Below are 14,723 nucleotides of genomic sequence, written 5' to 3'. Positions count from 1 at the left end.
AAAAAAGTTCTCGTACTACGTGACACGCCTGCGGTAAATAGGATGATCCACATACACTACCATGGTCGTGAGTACACACACACACACACACAACTATATATATGTGTATATATATATATATATATTGAGACAGCGGATTGGAAATCAACATTATTTATCTCGCCTTTATTATATTACTTTATTCAGTGATGTTGCTAGGGTTGAAAATACCAGCTCTGTCAAAACGCAGTTGGTTGGGTCTCGTATTTAGAGAAGGTTCGGTATCGTAGGGGAAACGCGTGAAAACATTTGTGGAATCGGAGTGTCATATATTATACAGGGTGACCATTTTTAAGCTTCATGGAATTTTCAAAATTAGCCTGTTGCAGCTAACATAATTCTAGTCCTTGAGCTAGATTATTCACAGTGGCGGGCATTACCTCGTCGAGAAATCGAGGCTGAACTGCAGATATGCGCCATCAAACTTGCCGTAAAATTCACTGTTGCAACTACTTAAAAAAAAAAACACTTCGTTATGCATTGAAGCACAAAAGTAACCGGAACGCCTATGTATTTCGTTCCATACTTTGGGAAATAATATCTCAAAACTGGTGTAATCCTGAAAATTCATTTCAAGTGGATATGCCTTGCAAACTCACCAGCTAAAAAGTTATTAAATTGCAATGTGCGTCGTAAGGTAATTAGTTAAGAAGGGAATTTGTGATCTTTTGTTAATTAGTTATATATGTGTTTCGATTTATCGTGCTATCGTAATGCCCGCCTCTCTGAACAATCTAGCTCAAGTACTAGAATTATGTTATCGGCAATAGGTAATTTCTAAAAATACTATAAAACTTAAAAATGATCCACCTGTATAGCGTACGCCAATATTTATGGCACTTTGCTACCCATGATAGCTTAGAAGTCCTGCACATTGCTCACTGTGCACACGCGCATACACACGGGTACTTAGTATGCTATGTTGTGGTATGGTATGGTGAAACTTTATTGAGGTCCTGCAAACGTGACCTGGTGCACAGTTTCTTTTCTCTGAGGCTAGAGTGTGCTCTATATTTTGCTTCCTGTTCGCTCGTAAGTTGATCGTTTCTTCCACTCAGTCTATCATTCATAAAGATCGCTGGTGAAATTAAACAGCATTTTAATTGAAACTCCATGACAAGCTACAAATAGTGAATAGAAATTCAACAGAACTTGCATAACGACTTTTGCAAGGGATAGAGGTGCCGGCCTAGCGGGATCCCTTATGTAACGACATTTCCAATTGGAAATAAGTGCTCAAGTTTTTCGCTTTCTCCACGAGATCAACACAAACCTCGCTGGCCAGATCGAGGGCTTTGAGCAAGGAGGCGCGCGAAGTACCCAGCACCACAGAATGGCGACAGAAGCTCACCTTGAGCAGAGCCTTGTAGTCGTGCGCTCTGCATGTCATGGCGGCCACTGACTAGTCAACTCGCCAACCGACCGCTGAGCGCATCAGTCCGACTGCGTAGGCAGACGACACCTGCGAGACAAAGAGAGCAATGCAGCGATTAATTCTCTTAATCAGGCACGAACAATAAGGATGGAAAAATACGGTGAGCGAAAAAGCAGAATGAGGGAACATTGACAGCCATTAGAATAAACTTGTTAAGTGCAGGCGGCTAAAGTTAAGGCTGTTCAGCGAAGGCACCACACGTGATGCCCCGTAAGTGCCTCAGTCGACTGCATGGTACAGCAAATGGTGATGCTAGACTCCGGTGTTCACAGCTGGCTGCACGCCCAATATTACCATGGCTGCATGCCCAATATCTTGATGCACCGAAGCGAAAGGACTTCAGTTAGTTCCGCGCTCTCTTTAGCATTCGTAAATGCACACCAGTGCTCTCGAGCTTCACGATCCTACGGGGCTGCCGTTCAAGTCTGCGTATCTTCCTTTCTTCGCTATCTTTCATGCTTACGAGTTTCTTATAAATTGCCCATGCATACAGAGCGTATGACTTTGATAACGGGCGCTGTGTGTCGTTGTGCGAGCTCTTGACGACAGGAAATTAGCATGGCCGACGGTTCCGGGAGCGCTTCAAATAACAGCGGCCTTCATACTAGAAGCGTTTTCAGAGTTTCTCTACGTAATACGCTGTCGGCGTGCATTACATATTACCATTCTTCTACTCATCCCTTTCTATAAGTCCGATGCGTCGTGCCATGAAGAACTAAGAACTCTTGTGTTCGCTGTGCGCACAAACATCTGACAACGTACCATGACCAGGGCACTTTCAATTAACTTAATTTGGTCTCTTCGTAACGCCACTTGCGTCAAGATATGGCAAGAGACGCCAGTAAATTACACACAGCGATAAATTTGGCTAGCGATAATGTGAACACGATCACTGCATACTCAATTTACTGTCACGACTCATTATGACAATCAAACTCCACTGTAACCTGCACGACAACGAGAAATGCTCGAGATTATTTTCAGCGTCTGCTCTTGCAAGCTGATTATGCCTCATATCCCACTCCTGATATGAGGCATAATTTTTCCACTCTACGTTATTAACCCTGGAAGCCAGCCATTCGTTGGCTTCCGTTGGGTTCCGAAATTCGCGATTCGTTGGGTTCTTCCATCGCGTGGGCACAAAGCATGTATAAGGCAACCTTTCTATTAACTGCAGTTATTAAGCGTCAACCGCAGTTTCGGGTACTCAAACAAAAGCAACGGAGCCTCTGTTCGTTTCCTTCCTTCTTCATGCCGTCACAACTTAAACTTACAGGGTTGAAGAAAAGTCTGCCAGCGCGCGCAAACTCATTGTTCCTCACAGGAACAATGAGCAAACACTGTACGTCCTGTATTTTTAATTTGATTTGTTCTTGAGGCAACAAGAGTCCACAAATGTAAGCGGATTGCCCTACAGTACTCGGGCGTGAGTTGGCATGCGGCGTACGTCGCCTTCCCCCAAAATGGCGGAGCCTGTTAACGGACATTTACACAGTTCACTATTTTTTTTTTCTGTTCCGTACATCCGTGTGGGAATGCACAGAAGGAAAACAAACACTTCTCGCAAACAGATATTACCCCCGGGAATTCGTATATGGTGTCGAAATTCTCCGAAAAAAAAGAAGAAAAAAAAAAGCGATGCGCCTGAGAAGTTCCGGCGGTATATATACTTGCGAGGGATCACGGATTCGCAGAAAGAGCGACGACTTCGGGGAACACAACGCGGGGATTATGAAGGTGCCGAGATTCGATAGGGCCGCATGCAAGGCGTTTGTCGTGCGGCCCTGTGTAGCGGGGAATTTCATGCGCTCGGTGTAAGAAAATCCAGCGCAGTTCTCGCGACGTTCATGGCGCGAGCAAGCCCAGCGCCGTCTCTCGCTTGGAGGATTTTGAACGCGTCCGTCCGCATGCCGCTATTGCCGAGACCAGTTTTTCTTTCCGGGGCATCCGAGAGACTAGACGCAACAAAAAGACAGTGTTCGAAAGAGCATTATTATGACTATTATCATTTGTTTTGAAAACATAAATACACTTTACAGGAAAGGGAAAGCGAGGAGCAGGGTGGCAACTGCCACCGGGAGGGGCACAACGCCTGCCTATTCTGCAGAAAGGAAGAGACTGAAACATAGAAGAGGAAGATAAGAGGGGAGAAAAGATACAAGAGCCAAATTAGAAGAATGTTTCACCGTACTGACTCCTTTTATCACTTATTACTCATTGCATTGTCTGAACGCCTGTGATAGGAACGCCTTTTCTGTTACCTGTCTTCTTTCTCATTCTTTTCTCTTCTTTTTTTTCTTGTCCCGTTCTTTATCTCGCTCTTTGTCGACTTTAGAATCCTTATATTCCTAAGGTGACTGTTTGGGCATGTTGGTAGGACATGAATGCAGCTTTTTGCGCACAAGACGAGGACGAAGATGAGGTTGAGGCACACAAGCGCAGACTTACAACAGTTTTATTTTGAAGAAAGCGACCACACATATAGCAGAATCTGTCTCAGTGTGTCTCAGCCTCTTCTTCGTCCTCGTCTTGTGCGCAAAAAGCTGCATTTCCTATATCCCGCACCCCAGTACAGGGTACCAAACCGGAAACTCGCCTCTGGTAAACCTCCCTGCCTTTCCTTTCTCTCTCACTCTCTCTCTCACTCTCTCTCTCTCTCTCTCTCTTGCCCACTGGCAAGCAGTCCCAAAAGAACGGAGCTGGTTTAGAGCGCTTTGTATGGAGTCATGCTTCCCGTACACATCCGTGGTATAATCGTATACAGACATATAAGTTGGGAGTTGATCATAGGGCGTTAAGGCTGCCTGTTACGTGTGCACCCAGAATCAAAAATGACATCAATATTTTATTATTATTATTATTATTATTATTATTATTATTATTATTATTATTATTATTATTATTATTATTATTATTATTATTATTATTATTATTATTATTATTATTATTATTATTATTATTATTATTATTATTATTACATTTCCCAGAGCCAGTCATCCCTAGCGCAGAGTAGAAAGTTGGAATGTATGTACATAGATTTCACATATGCAAACACAGAAAATGCACATAAGATGGATCTGCAGTATCAAGAGAGAAAGGATGCATACAAATACAGCAGGGATGTTAACGTGCGGTGGTTCAGATTTGCTACTATTCATCTGAGAAAGGTGGATAAGAAAAGTACAGTGTAGGCGGCTACTTGGTGCTCGTCACTGTCTCTTCTTCCGCTCTCCTTCTGCAGTATGAAAATTACCGCACAACTATAAAAGACACGACGGCTAATACCGAACAAAAAAGTACACACTGAGGTCTTTGCAAAAACAAGAATACGAAACGAAAGTTGCTCCCCCGTAAAGTCGAATAGAAGGGTCTTAACAGTGGCCTCACGTCCTCAAATGCACCTAATAGCGTTCGCGCACATAGACACAGCCTACGTAGAATATACTCGCTAGCAAGCAGGCGCCATAATAAAAAAAACACTGCGCATTCAGTCCTTAGATGGTGTCGGACAGACGGCATTTATTAAAAGTCCCTTCCTTCCTTATCGCCCGCGTAACGCGCACAGGAAATGAACTCGTATAGCAGCTAAAGTCAAGAGACGTGACTTGGGCGCCACAGACTGCTGACGAGGGGCCTGCGACGCGGCGCGCGATTTTGCTGCCTCTGCGCTGTTAATTACGTTAAAGACTTCACCAGCGCCAATTACACTTTTAGCAGCCCGTCCGCGTTCATTACGGAGAGCTCCTGCCCGTGAGGGCAGCGGCTCTCCTCGTCTCTCATTCTCGGCCGAGTCCTCCCCAATTTCCCGCTTTCCTTATCATATTCTTTCTTTACTTTTGTTCTTTCCTGACCAGCCTATTCATAATACCTTCGTAGTCCGATACGTGCACGTTTATTACAAGCTTCGCGTTCGGCGGCGTGTCTTGTTAGTTTCATCCACATGGCGAGTCCGCTAGCTTCACCGATGGAAGCGAGCAGATATAAAGAAAACGTAGTTTGCGATCTACCCGCTCTGCAGGAAAAATGGATAATGAAAGCATAGGGCAAAAGTAAAATCTGTACCTGGAGGGAGTATCGCAAGAACGTACACATACAATAATCGCAACTTGTCACGAAAGGCTTCACCACACGTCTGGTGAAACGGACGGTAAAAAAGGAAAACCAATCAAAACTCTCAAAATTCTTAAAACTCTCTCTCAAACTCTCAAAAACTCTCAATCAAAACACGGTAGCTCTAAATATATAACAAAATGGGCCTAATTAGTTACATAAGACATTTGATATGAGACATGCTCGTTACGAAATGTGGCACTGCAGAGTGCATACAGGCAACATGGGCGGGCGCTTCGGTGACGAAGCTTGCAACATGGCCGACGACTGTCGTCAAGTTGAATAGTATGTCTATATGCAGTACACAGTGTGACAAGCTTGTACGTCTTGTCTTTTATCAAAGCCATTTGATGAGTTGGTTGCAGGAAACAGAGCCGGTGTTTATGCACTCCTTTCCACCAGCATCGAGCGCCACGGAGTCGAACACAGGGATATATGAACTAAAGAACCGATTCCGCTGCGGCGGGCCTCGGAAAGTTAGGAACAGACCCTTTACCAGGGAGAAACGTCCTAAATTCGGCCCAGCTCCCCCCTCCTCTCTTTCCTGTTTCTCTGTCTCTCTCTTCATTCGGCTCATGCAAATAACTAGAAATAACGAAAGCAGCATCAAGTTCCTATCCGAGTACGAGCGAAAGCCTGGGATTAAAATATCAAAATTTCAAATGCCAGGCCGGAGAAATTTCAGGCCTCTTGGAAAATAGAGAAGCGGAGATAAGTCGACAGCGGAAAGAAATAATTCATCGCGCTTCGCTGCAGTCCGTCTTGCATGTGAAAACACGGTCGCGCCGCATGGACAAAATTACTAGCGAGAATTCGAAGAGATATCGGGCCGTAATATTACAGGGGACCGAGACGGACCCGGTACGAACGCCGGCCGACCAAATAGACAAGCTAAAACTGTGCAGCGCTGTTAGAGCTAGGGCAGGCGTCAGTTAAACCATGCGGAGCATCACGGGCTTGTTAGGTATACGAACGAGCAGCTGGCGTCGGTGCGGCGGCCGATTGCGATCGCCCCGCATGAATACATGAGAACGGCGCTTACGCGCAGCGAAGAGGCATCGTATTCATGCTTCCATTAGGGACATGTCGCGAATAAATATTATTTTCGCGCAGTGAATGTTAGCGCTGAAGCATCATGTCCGAGCAGAGAGAAAAAATGGGACGGGCGACGTCATCTTCGTCACTAACCGCGCATTTCAACAGTGTCACCAGATACTGAACGAAACAGGCGCAAAAATCGGATACACTTATGCTAGACAGCAATCACAAAAAAAAAACATTTCTCTCTTGTTGCCTAAGCCCACCAAACTTGACTGAGGAAGACGGACGGTACCACTGCTTCGCAGGAGGCTACCCATATATAAACAACACGTGATCTGCACGTGAGTGTAGAAGTTCAGATTATTTTCTGCCCTACCTAACAGCTCGCACTCACTCGCAACGAAGTGGCGGGCGAGTTCGAAGCCGTCGGCGAGAGGTACGGTACCACTTGCAAACGGTTCGGCAATCGACGCAGTCACGAAAACGCAGCTAATGCCGCAGCGAAACTTCAGCCAACTGCCAAACGTTCGAACACTTTAACATCCTTGTGGACCCCTCCGCGAATGATTATTTGACGTCATTTCTTGTTCCTCAAATGTTGCACGGTTTTTCCGGAACGATGGACAGCCCCTGCAGCGATAAATTCTCAAATAGAATTCATAGGTAGGTGCACTGTACTGAGCACACGAGTGTCCGGGAAAATAAGCTTTGGCATTGAAGCGGCTACAGACAGAGGAATCGAATTTCTAGGCTCGGTCTCGTTTGCTGCACGCGGAAGCCGAAACTGACTGCTCGGCTCATGTCGGATTCCTCTTTCATTATTCGCGCTTTTACAGAGCTTTTCAAGGCATCTAACCCGAAATAGCATTTCAACATTTTTAGGATATTTTTTTACACCTTTTAGCAGAAACACAAAGATGGGACGAAACGCGTGACCATAACAAAGTACTTCACACCTAGAGCAATGTTTTTTTCTGACAATTCTGTTTCAGTTTTATTTACTTGAACACACGGGAGTATTTAGAGAAGTGCAACTCATAACTGAAGAGTGCATCGGGACACAGGACATGACGTTACCTGTCTACTCGTGCATCCACTTAACACTGCATGGTAACAGTGTCTCAATATAGTATCAATGTCCTAAGCACCATATAATAAAAAAAATATCTAATTCCTGAAATTAGCGTCCCAATATATAGTGTGAGATGAATACTTGTAAAATGCCATCTCTCATTTGAATATTCTAGCACTTCCGATTTCATATTGCAGCGGGTTCTATGAGAGATGTGCAACTACTTAACACTACGTTCACCCGTTCGATCATAGCAATGCTCTGATCTGAATTCAACTAGTTGAATTTCTCACCGGCGTCCTTCCAGCCATAACTGTAAAGTCTAAAAAAGAAAAACCCGCGGCCAGAAGCTTGCTAGGTATTCCCACTTCTACTCGTTCGCTAGCGTTCCCTTAGAAACATGCCATCATTACGAGCTCGAGCGTCGGAATGGCCATTCCAGCAAGCAGAAATGTGGAACAAACACTCGAACTCCGCGTTTCTCCCGATGCGCAAATCGCGTTGGAGAGGAAGGGTTCACCTCGTGTTCTCGCGTTGGAAATTCCCGCATGGAGAGGGCGTTCTTGTGAGGCTCGCTCACGGTCCATTTGGCCTCCAGTCGGCCGCACCGACAAACGGCTTCGTCGCAAAACGACGAACTCCTTCCTACGCACGCACGGCAGCGAACCGAACCGAACCGGGGGGGTGTGCACGAGCAGCGGACATTATTGCGGCGGTTGCGAATTTCAGCGAGCGAATCACAAAGGCGCGCGATTTTCGCCCGGGAACGTGATTTCGGTGCACCAATTCGATCGCAGTGTTTGCCAAGCGGTCACCGAAGCCCTAACATTGCACCCATTGTTTCTCGCGAAGCTTCTTTTTGTGAGGGTTTGAGCTCAGATTAAATTCAGTCGCTATGAACGCAAACGCAGCTGTTACATTGTCTCGCAAGAACCGTTCACAATAGCGCTACTCGATGTTGATTTTTTTATTTGCATTGCACCGGAAAAATCGATGGAAAGCGTTGGTGCATGAAATACCAGGCCTTTGCACCCAATGTTGACGCTGACCTATCAGAGATTAACCACGGCCTCTATTATACGTGACTATAAGTGGGCGGAAGGACACCTCATCTGCGCCATCTAACATAAATAGTCGAACCGTCTCGCATTGTTCTTCAACGGGAGCAAGGTAACGTCTCGTTATATGTTTGTTTTGTTGAACCTTAGGGCAGTGTCCGTTTTACTTGTATCACTATAGAGGCGTCGAATACGGCTGACTAGCTCAGAGAATACATGAGAACATATCCAATTCCGTGGAGCAACTGCGCGTGTTCTTGGAATTAGAAGGAACCATCGCAGAAAACATTCGGCTCTGTATAAGTTCTAAAACACACTGTGTTTAGAAAGCGAATAGGGTGAGCCAGAAGCGCTGGAGGCTTCAATAGCTATCGAAGTACATTGCAACGTAGGAAGCGTCTTACTGGGCATCGAGTAAGCAGATTTTGATGAGGTTTGTCGCGCTTAAGATAAACAAAAGTAAATCACGAAAAGCTATTAGGTAATCTCTGCGCGTCCCGAATGGCTCTATTTCTGCGCAGATGTTTCTTGGATACGTTGATACGAGCGTGTTCGAAGAGTGAACGATTTTAGTGAACAGTTTATAACGTAGAACTAAAAAATGTGAAAGTATTCGATATCATTATTACGTCAAAATCTGCGCATATTTAAGTGGAAAAAGGAATAAAAGAAAATGCCGGGGAGCCGGAGGGGAATGGGGGCGCATAAGGCAGTTTCGCCACTCGGAAGGAAAACGCAGCTCATTAGGGAACAGCCGAGAAACCACGCCCCCCATTCTGAGCGAGGCTGACGTTGGGGAGCCACGCGGTCAAATTAAGTTTGGAGATTCACGAGAGCTCCGCCGCGCCTCCTCTTCGCTGGCGTGCGTGTTGCGCACAAAGCGGAGCAGACAAGAGTCCGCGGGAGAAAAACGTTCGTGCAGCAGCACGCGTCATTGATCGCCATCGCCATTTTGACCGCGCACGCCACCGGTCTGCTGGAAGGCGTAGTTGACGTACGGTGATTCTGCGTAGATGCGTGTATGTGCAGCGCGCGCGCAGTGCAGTCAGGATAAGGTGGAATTTACACCGGCGAGTCGCAAATTTGACGTTCTAGTTCGGAAAGCGACCGATTTCGTGAAGTCACTCGTCGGACGATTTTTCCAGTCGCGTAGCTGTTGGATCAATCAGCGGCACAGGAGGAGGACGTCGGCATACACTGACCGCCATTTTACGGGGCAACAGCGCTGCGAGATGTGATTGGCCCCAATTTCGGTGAGGCAACGCCGTGAGTCGCCGTGATTCGCTCGTTGGTTGCCAGTCGTGGTCAATCGTCGGTGTGAATGCGCTTAGGCGATCCCTAGGGCGTTATACTACGGGTGGCCCTGGCGGGTGCGTCTTGAAATCCATCTGCGACGGGGACAGAGTCCGCCACGCGCTTTGTTGTCGCGGCTTAGTTCGCGCAGCACGAATGTCAATTCGCTCGTTGCTGCTGCCGCGCTTCCTCACTCCATTGTTTAGACAGCGAGTTTCCGCGATCATCGAGTGAGATGTGTCATGTTTGCCTGCGCGCGCGTGACACCATGCTTGTTATTTAGTATACCTACGTTTGCAAGTTTATACGCCCGATAAAACTACTATCCTTACTTCGTACGGCTAGCTGTCCACTAATTTGCTACCGCAGTCGATGCTTCGCCTTTCGAGCGGAACTGCGACTTCTTTTTCTTCTTTTTTTTTTACGCTGAACCCTAGTGACGCCATTACCACGGAAGAAATGGCTGCCGCGAGGTATGAATTTTTAATCGACGATTAGGTTGAAACACAGTTCCGTCGGGATTGCACCACTGCCATCGTCATCAACGAATACTGACGCCGGGAGACGGCGCGCCGAAAATACACACTCCGGGAACACGTTTCATGTGTGCTTGCCGCCTCTCGCACAAGCAGATCCCTGATCCTCTAACAAATGTGGAATGAAGTGACGGACACCATCGTTTTCGTCTGGTTGACCTCCCTATATTCTGCTTCTTATATCCTATATCCAATATTGTTCCTATATCCCGCTCTAAACTGTGCACTAGTTTGGGGAACAACAACCAAAGAAAATATCAAGAAACTTCTTTCATTTTAGAAGCGTGCAACACGCCTTGTTTTTAAAGTTCCTTACCTACAGTCACACAGAGGACATGTTCAATTAGCTTAAGATTGTTAACGTACAATGTATGTACAATTTCAGACTACTTCAACAACATAAGCTGGAAACAAATAAGAAAAATTACCTTCTGAAATCCCTGGTCAGGTCGAAAAAAAAAATTCCCCTACATACAACACATGCTATCCCGAAGCACGGAAAGTTTATAAATGCCGCACGACCTACGGTAAGCAGATGCTAAGGTACACATTACCAACCTTGTTAAACAATCTGGCTAAGAATAGCACGGCTATAGAACTGATCTCTTTGAATCAGCTACGAAATATATATGTATAACTATCCATTGTTTTATCTTTTGTTAAAACACGACTTGTATTTTCTCTTTCTTTTCTCCTTTCTGATCCGATGAATTTCCCACAATATTTTCGTATATTTATGGATTTTATTTATGCATATATTTGCCTGTTGTTTGCATTGTTTTTGTATTTTTCTGGAATTTTTGCATTCCCTGCATATTGATTGTCTCCTGTACATGTGTGCAATTGATGCCACTGTATGCCATGCATCGGTGCGCGGACCCAGCCAAGACTTTTCAGGCTTTTTATCTGCGCTCCAAACATCTGGCAGATGTTGAATAAAGCTGAACTGAACTGAATTGAATTGAATAGAGCAGCGCAGATGTATACCGCGATGTACAATGAAACGTGCAGAAGTTTCGAATTAATACCGCCAATAGTGAAAATGAAGGACCTCCTATAGAAGGGAGCAAGCCGATAGACGCTCAATTACATAGCTCCCGCGTCGCATGTTTTCTAGCATCGAAGACGCCGCCACCACGAATGTGCACCGGCACCGGAGAGACGCGAGCGACAAATATGCATTCGCTCATATAACTGGTTCGCGCTCGCCACAGCTTCCGCGACGCTGCATACTTTTACCAGGTATACACCGGAGCGTTATAAAAGCACAGGGACAGCGCATACAGGCGCGTATACGACGCCGTCTGCATCGTTTCTGCCCAAATTGGCTGGCGGCCGCCAGAAGCGCGACGCAATCCCGACGCGGGAATCAAGCCCCGTGCCCGGAATATTTAGAGCGGCCTTCCTTTCTCCCCGCGCCGAAATGGCGCGAGCCGCGCGCTCCGTCTCCTCGCTGTTTAGCGCAGCCTGCGCCTCTTGCAACGCGCGCACTCGCATTGTTCCGCCGTGCTCCGTGCTTCGCCGACGCACGGTCGGCGCCTTCCTTCATCTATCTCGCCAACCCCAGCTTCAGTGAATTAGGGAACAACATTATATATATAAATATATATATATATATATATATATATATATATATATATATATATATATATATATATATATATATATATATATATATATAAATAAATCATTTATATATATATTTGCCCCCCTCGCACACGCGATCTTAATCAGGGGGCCGTGGGCCGCCATTTTTACGCATACTGTTGGGGCATCTCAGCCACGTAACACAAGACGCCTGCGAAAGAAAGAAGACCGTTAGGTCCTTGGAACAACACAAACAACGGTACCATCTGTATATCATTTATGCTACGCATTAGTAACAATACTGTTCGGTCAGGCATAAAGATCCTTTCAAAAATCATTTGTGGTACGCGCCGCTAACGAAGTTGTTCCTTTAGGCATGTATAAGTTACCTTCAAAAGCCTGAGTAAAATTGGCCCCTCATTTGCTGACGCCGGCGCTGTGGCGAACTCACACCATCGTGCTTAATTACTTAACCAGGGTATAAATCTCTCCCGACTAGCCCACATACAGTGCCACCAAGATTGCTGGATTGCTAAATACAAGCACATTTGCGCAACGTTGCAGTGAGTGGCAGAGCCGCAGTTCCCCACCTCGCGTTAAAAACAGTCGATGAGGCGTGTGTCGTCGGCTCTCCAACTAAACGAGGAAAATAATATAAGCGTGTGGACCGTGAACTGTCACGCGTCACGTGGGTGGAATTTCATTGCATATCCCGTACCACGGCCTCGAGCGGCCGTGCCTGTAGGGGCGAACTGCGATCTTTTTCTCCCCCACAGTCAATACACTGCCGCGTATAGAGTAAACACTCCGTGTGAAAAAGTGCCGAGGGAAAATAAATAGCAATAATTAAAACAAAAACAAAGACAGAATGAATGAATGAAAGGAAGAAAGAAAGAAAAAAATAATGCGGCCGCGCCGTTCGCAGCAGCAAAGCCTTTCACGGCGGACGGCGCAGCGTGGTCGCGCACAGGCACCACCGGAGAGGCCGGCAGCCGTGCAGGTCGGCCCACGCAAAACCCGTCATGTTTCACCGTCGCCTCCTCCTCACCGCCTGCCATGTTTTAAGCCGGCTCGTAAAATACGAGCCACGTAAACCCGAAGGCGCCTCGGTAAAAGAACGAAAAGTGAGCAAAAAGAAAAAAATCGGTTCTGAAGGCTGCCTGAAATGTGAACAGCCTTTGAAGACGAAAAAGAAAGGAAGAGAAGATGGTCGCGTTCTGAGGCACGTAAAACGAGGCGCTCGGTATGAGGTGTACCGTGAGAAGGAGGCCCGCCACTGGCGGACAAACTGTGAGCGATGGAGCTAACGGTCCACGCCAAAAAACAAGATACGCGGTGGTGGGATCGGGGCTACCTATAAGAAGGCAGAAGACTGTCGGAGAGGAAAAGCGAGACGCGAAATTCTATGCATGCCTTGGCCAGGAGCCATCGAGCTTTGACTCGAAGACACAGCGGCTGTATTCCTTCATTCACCTCTTCGCTGACGACTCACCACTCGTCGAATATTAAGATCGGCGAAAAGCCAGGATATATATACGTGCGGTAACATTAGCATAAGCATAGGAATCTAAGACGGTGATCATAGCTTCGTCAAGTGAGAGAGAGAAAGGATGTATAGATTGGCAGGGATGTTAACCAGAAGTAGTTCCGGTTGGCTACCATGAACGGGTGGAAGGAGTAGGTGGATAAGAAGAGAAAGCGACCGGAAGGGGGAGAAAGAGAGACGAGCACAAACAGACCCATGTTACAAAGAAACCCACCCCTGTTACAATCCCACGAGGGATTGACAGTATCTTGAAATAAATATCTAAATAAATAAATAAATAAATAAACAAAATAAGATAAAGTAAATAAATAAATGAAACAGTGCGCGCGCGTATTATGCGTGATCGTGCAGAGAGCGAACTTACAAGAAGGCCGGAGAAGTCGACAAAAGCTTATGTTTTAAGCAGGGGAAACGGCGTAATGGACAACCAGGACGTGAGGAAGGGACAGGCAATGTCCCTTCCTCAGATCTTGTCATGTTCGTAATTGCGCTGTTTTTCCTACTCAAGCCCTCACAATTAGCCCGAGTGTTCCCGCTTAGGTAAAGCAGGTGCTTTATTGAAAGATTCTAATCTGGAAGTAAAATAAAAGAAGTGTTTAGTAGAATCTCGAACCTGTTTTTTTCGTTAGCGTTCTGCACAAGTAATCATGATAAAAAAAAAATTCTCTCTCCTGAGAAACTTGGCACAAGTGATCTACCGAAAAAAAAACACGAAAGAAAATTTTGAAATCGCGGCGCTGCCAGCAGTGCGAAGCACGAAACGATAGCGCAAAAATATTATCACGTCGTTAACAGGACATCGGCACAGGCGAGTGTCCTCCGATCGCTCTCACGCGAAAACATACTCAGTGTCAAGGCCGAAGTATGGGTGATGGCCAAAACGTAGGGCAGGCCGCGAGAAGCAGCGAGCGTGGAAATTGTGTCACCGTTCTCGTCATTCTTATACCCGAGGGTGATTGCACAACGCAGGGCGCATCTCGTACGCGTCCTCCCTCGGCGTTCAGTG

At 46.2% G+C, this 14,723-nt stretch overlaps 1 protein-coding gene across 7 annotated transcripts in view; it reads right to left on the bottom strand.

Moving 5' to 3' along the window:
• LOC135910078 (galactosylceramide sulfotransferase-like) overlaps positions 1-14,723 on the bottom strand; it is a 184,324-nt gene that overhangs the window by 65,443 nt on the left and 104,158 nt on the right. For all 7 annotated transcript variants that reach the window (XM_070537789.1, XM_070537787.1, XM_070537788.1 and 4 more), the window contains one exon: positions 1,391-1,501. Coding sequence is in view for 5 of the 7 variants with exons in the window: in XM_070537787.1 (XP_070393888.1) it covers positions 1,391-1,429 (39 nt within the window). In the remaining 2 variants the exon portion in view is untranslated. The remainder of the gene's footprint in view (positions 1-1,390; positions 1,502-14,723) is intronic.

This window comes from Dermacentor albipictus, chromosome 4 (assembly GCF_038994185.2).
Source record: "Dermacentor albipictus isolate Rhodes 1998 colony chromosome 4, USDA_Dalb.pri_finalv2, whole genome shotgun sequence".
In the NCBI taxonomy this organism is placed as follows: domain Eukaryota; kingdom Metazoa; phylum Arthropoda; class Arachnida; order Ixodida; family Ixodidae; genus Dermacentor; species Dermacentor albipictus.
This window is presented reverse-complemented; position numbering and strand designations above follow the sequence as displayed.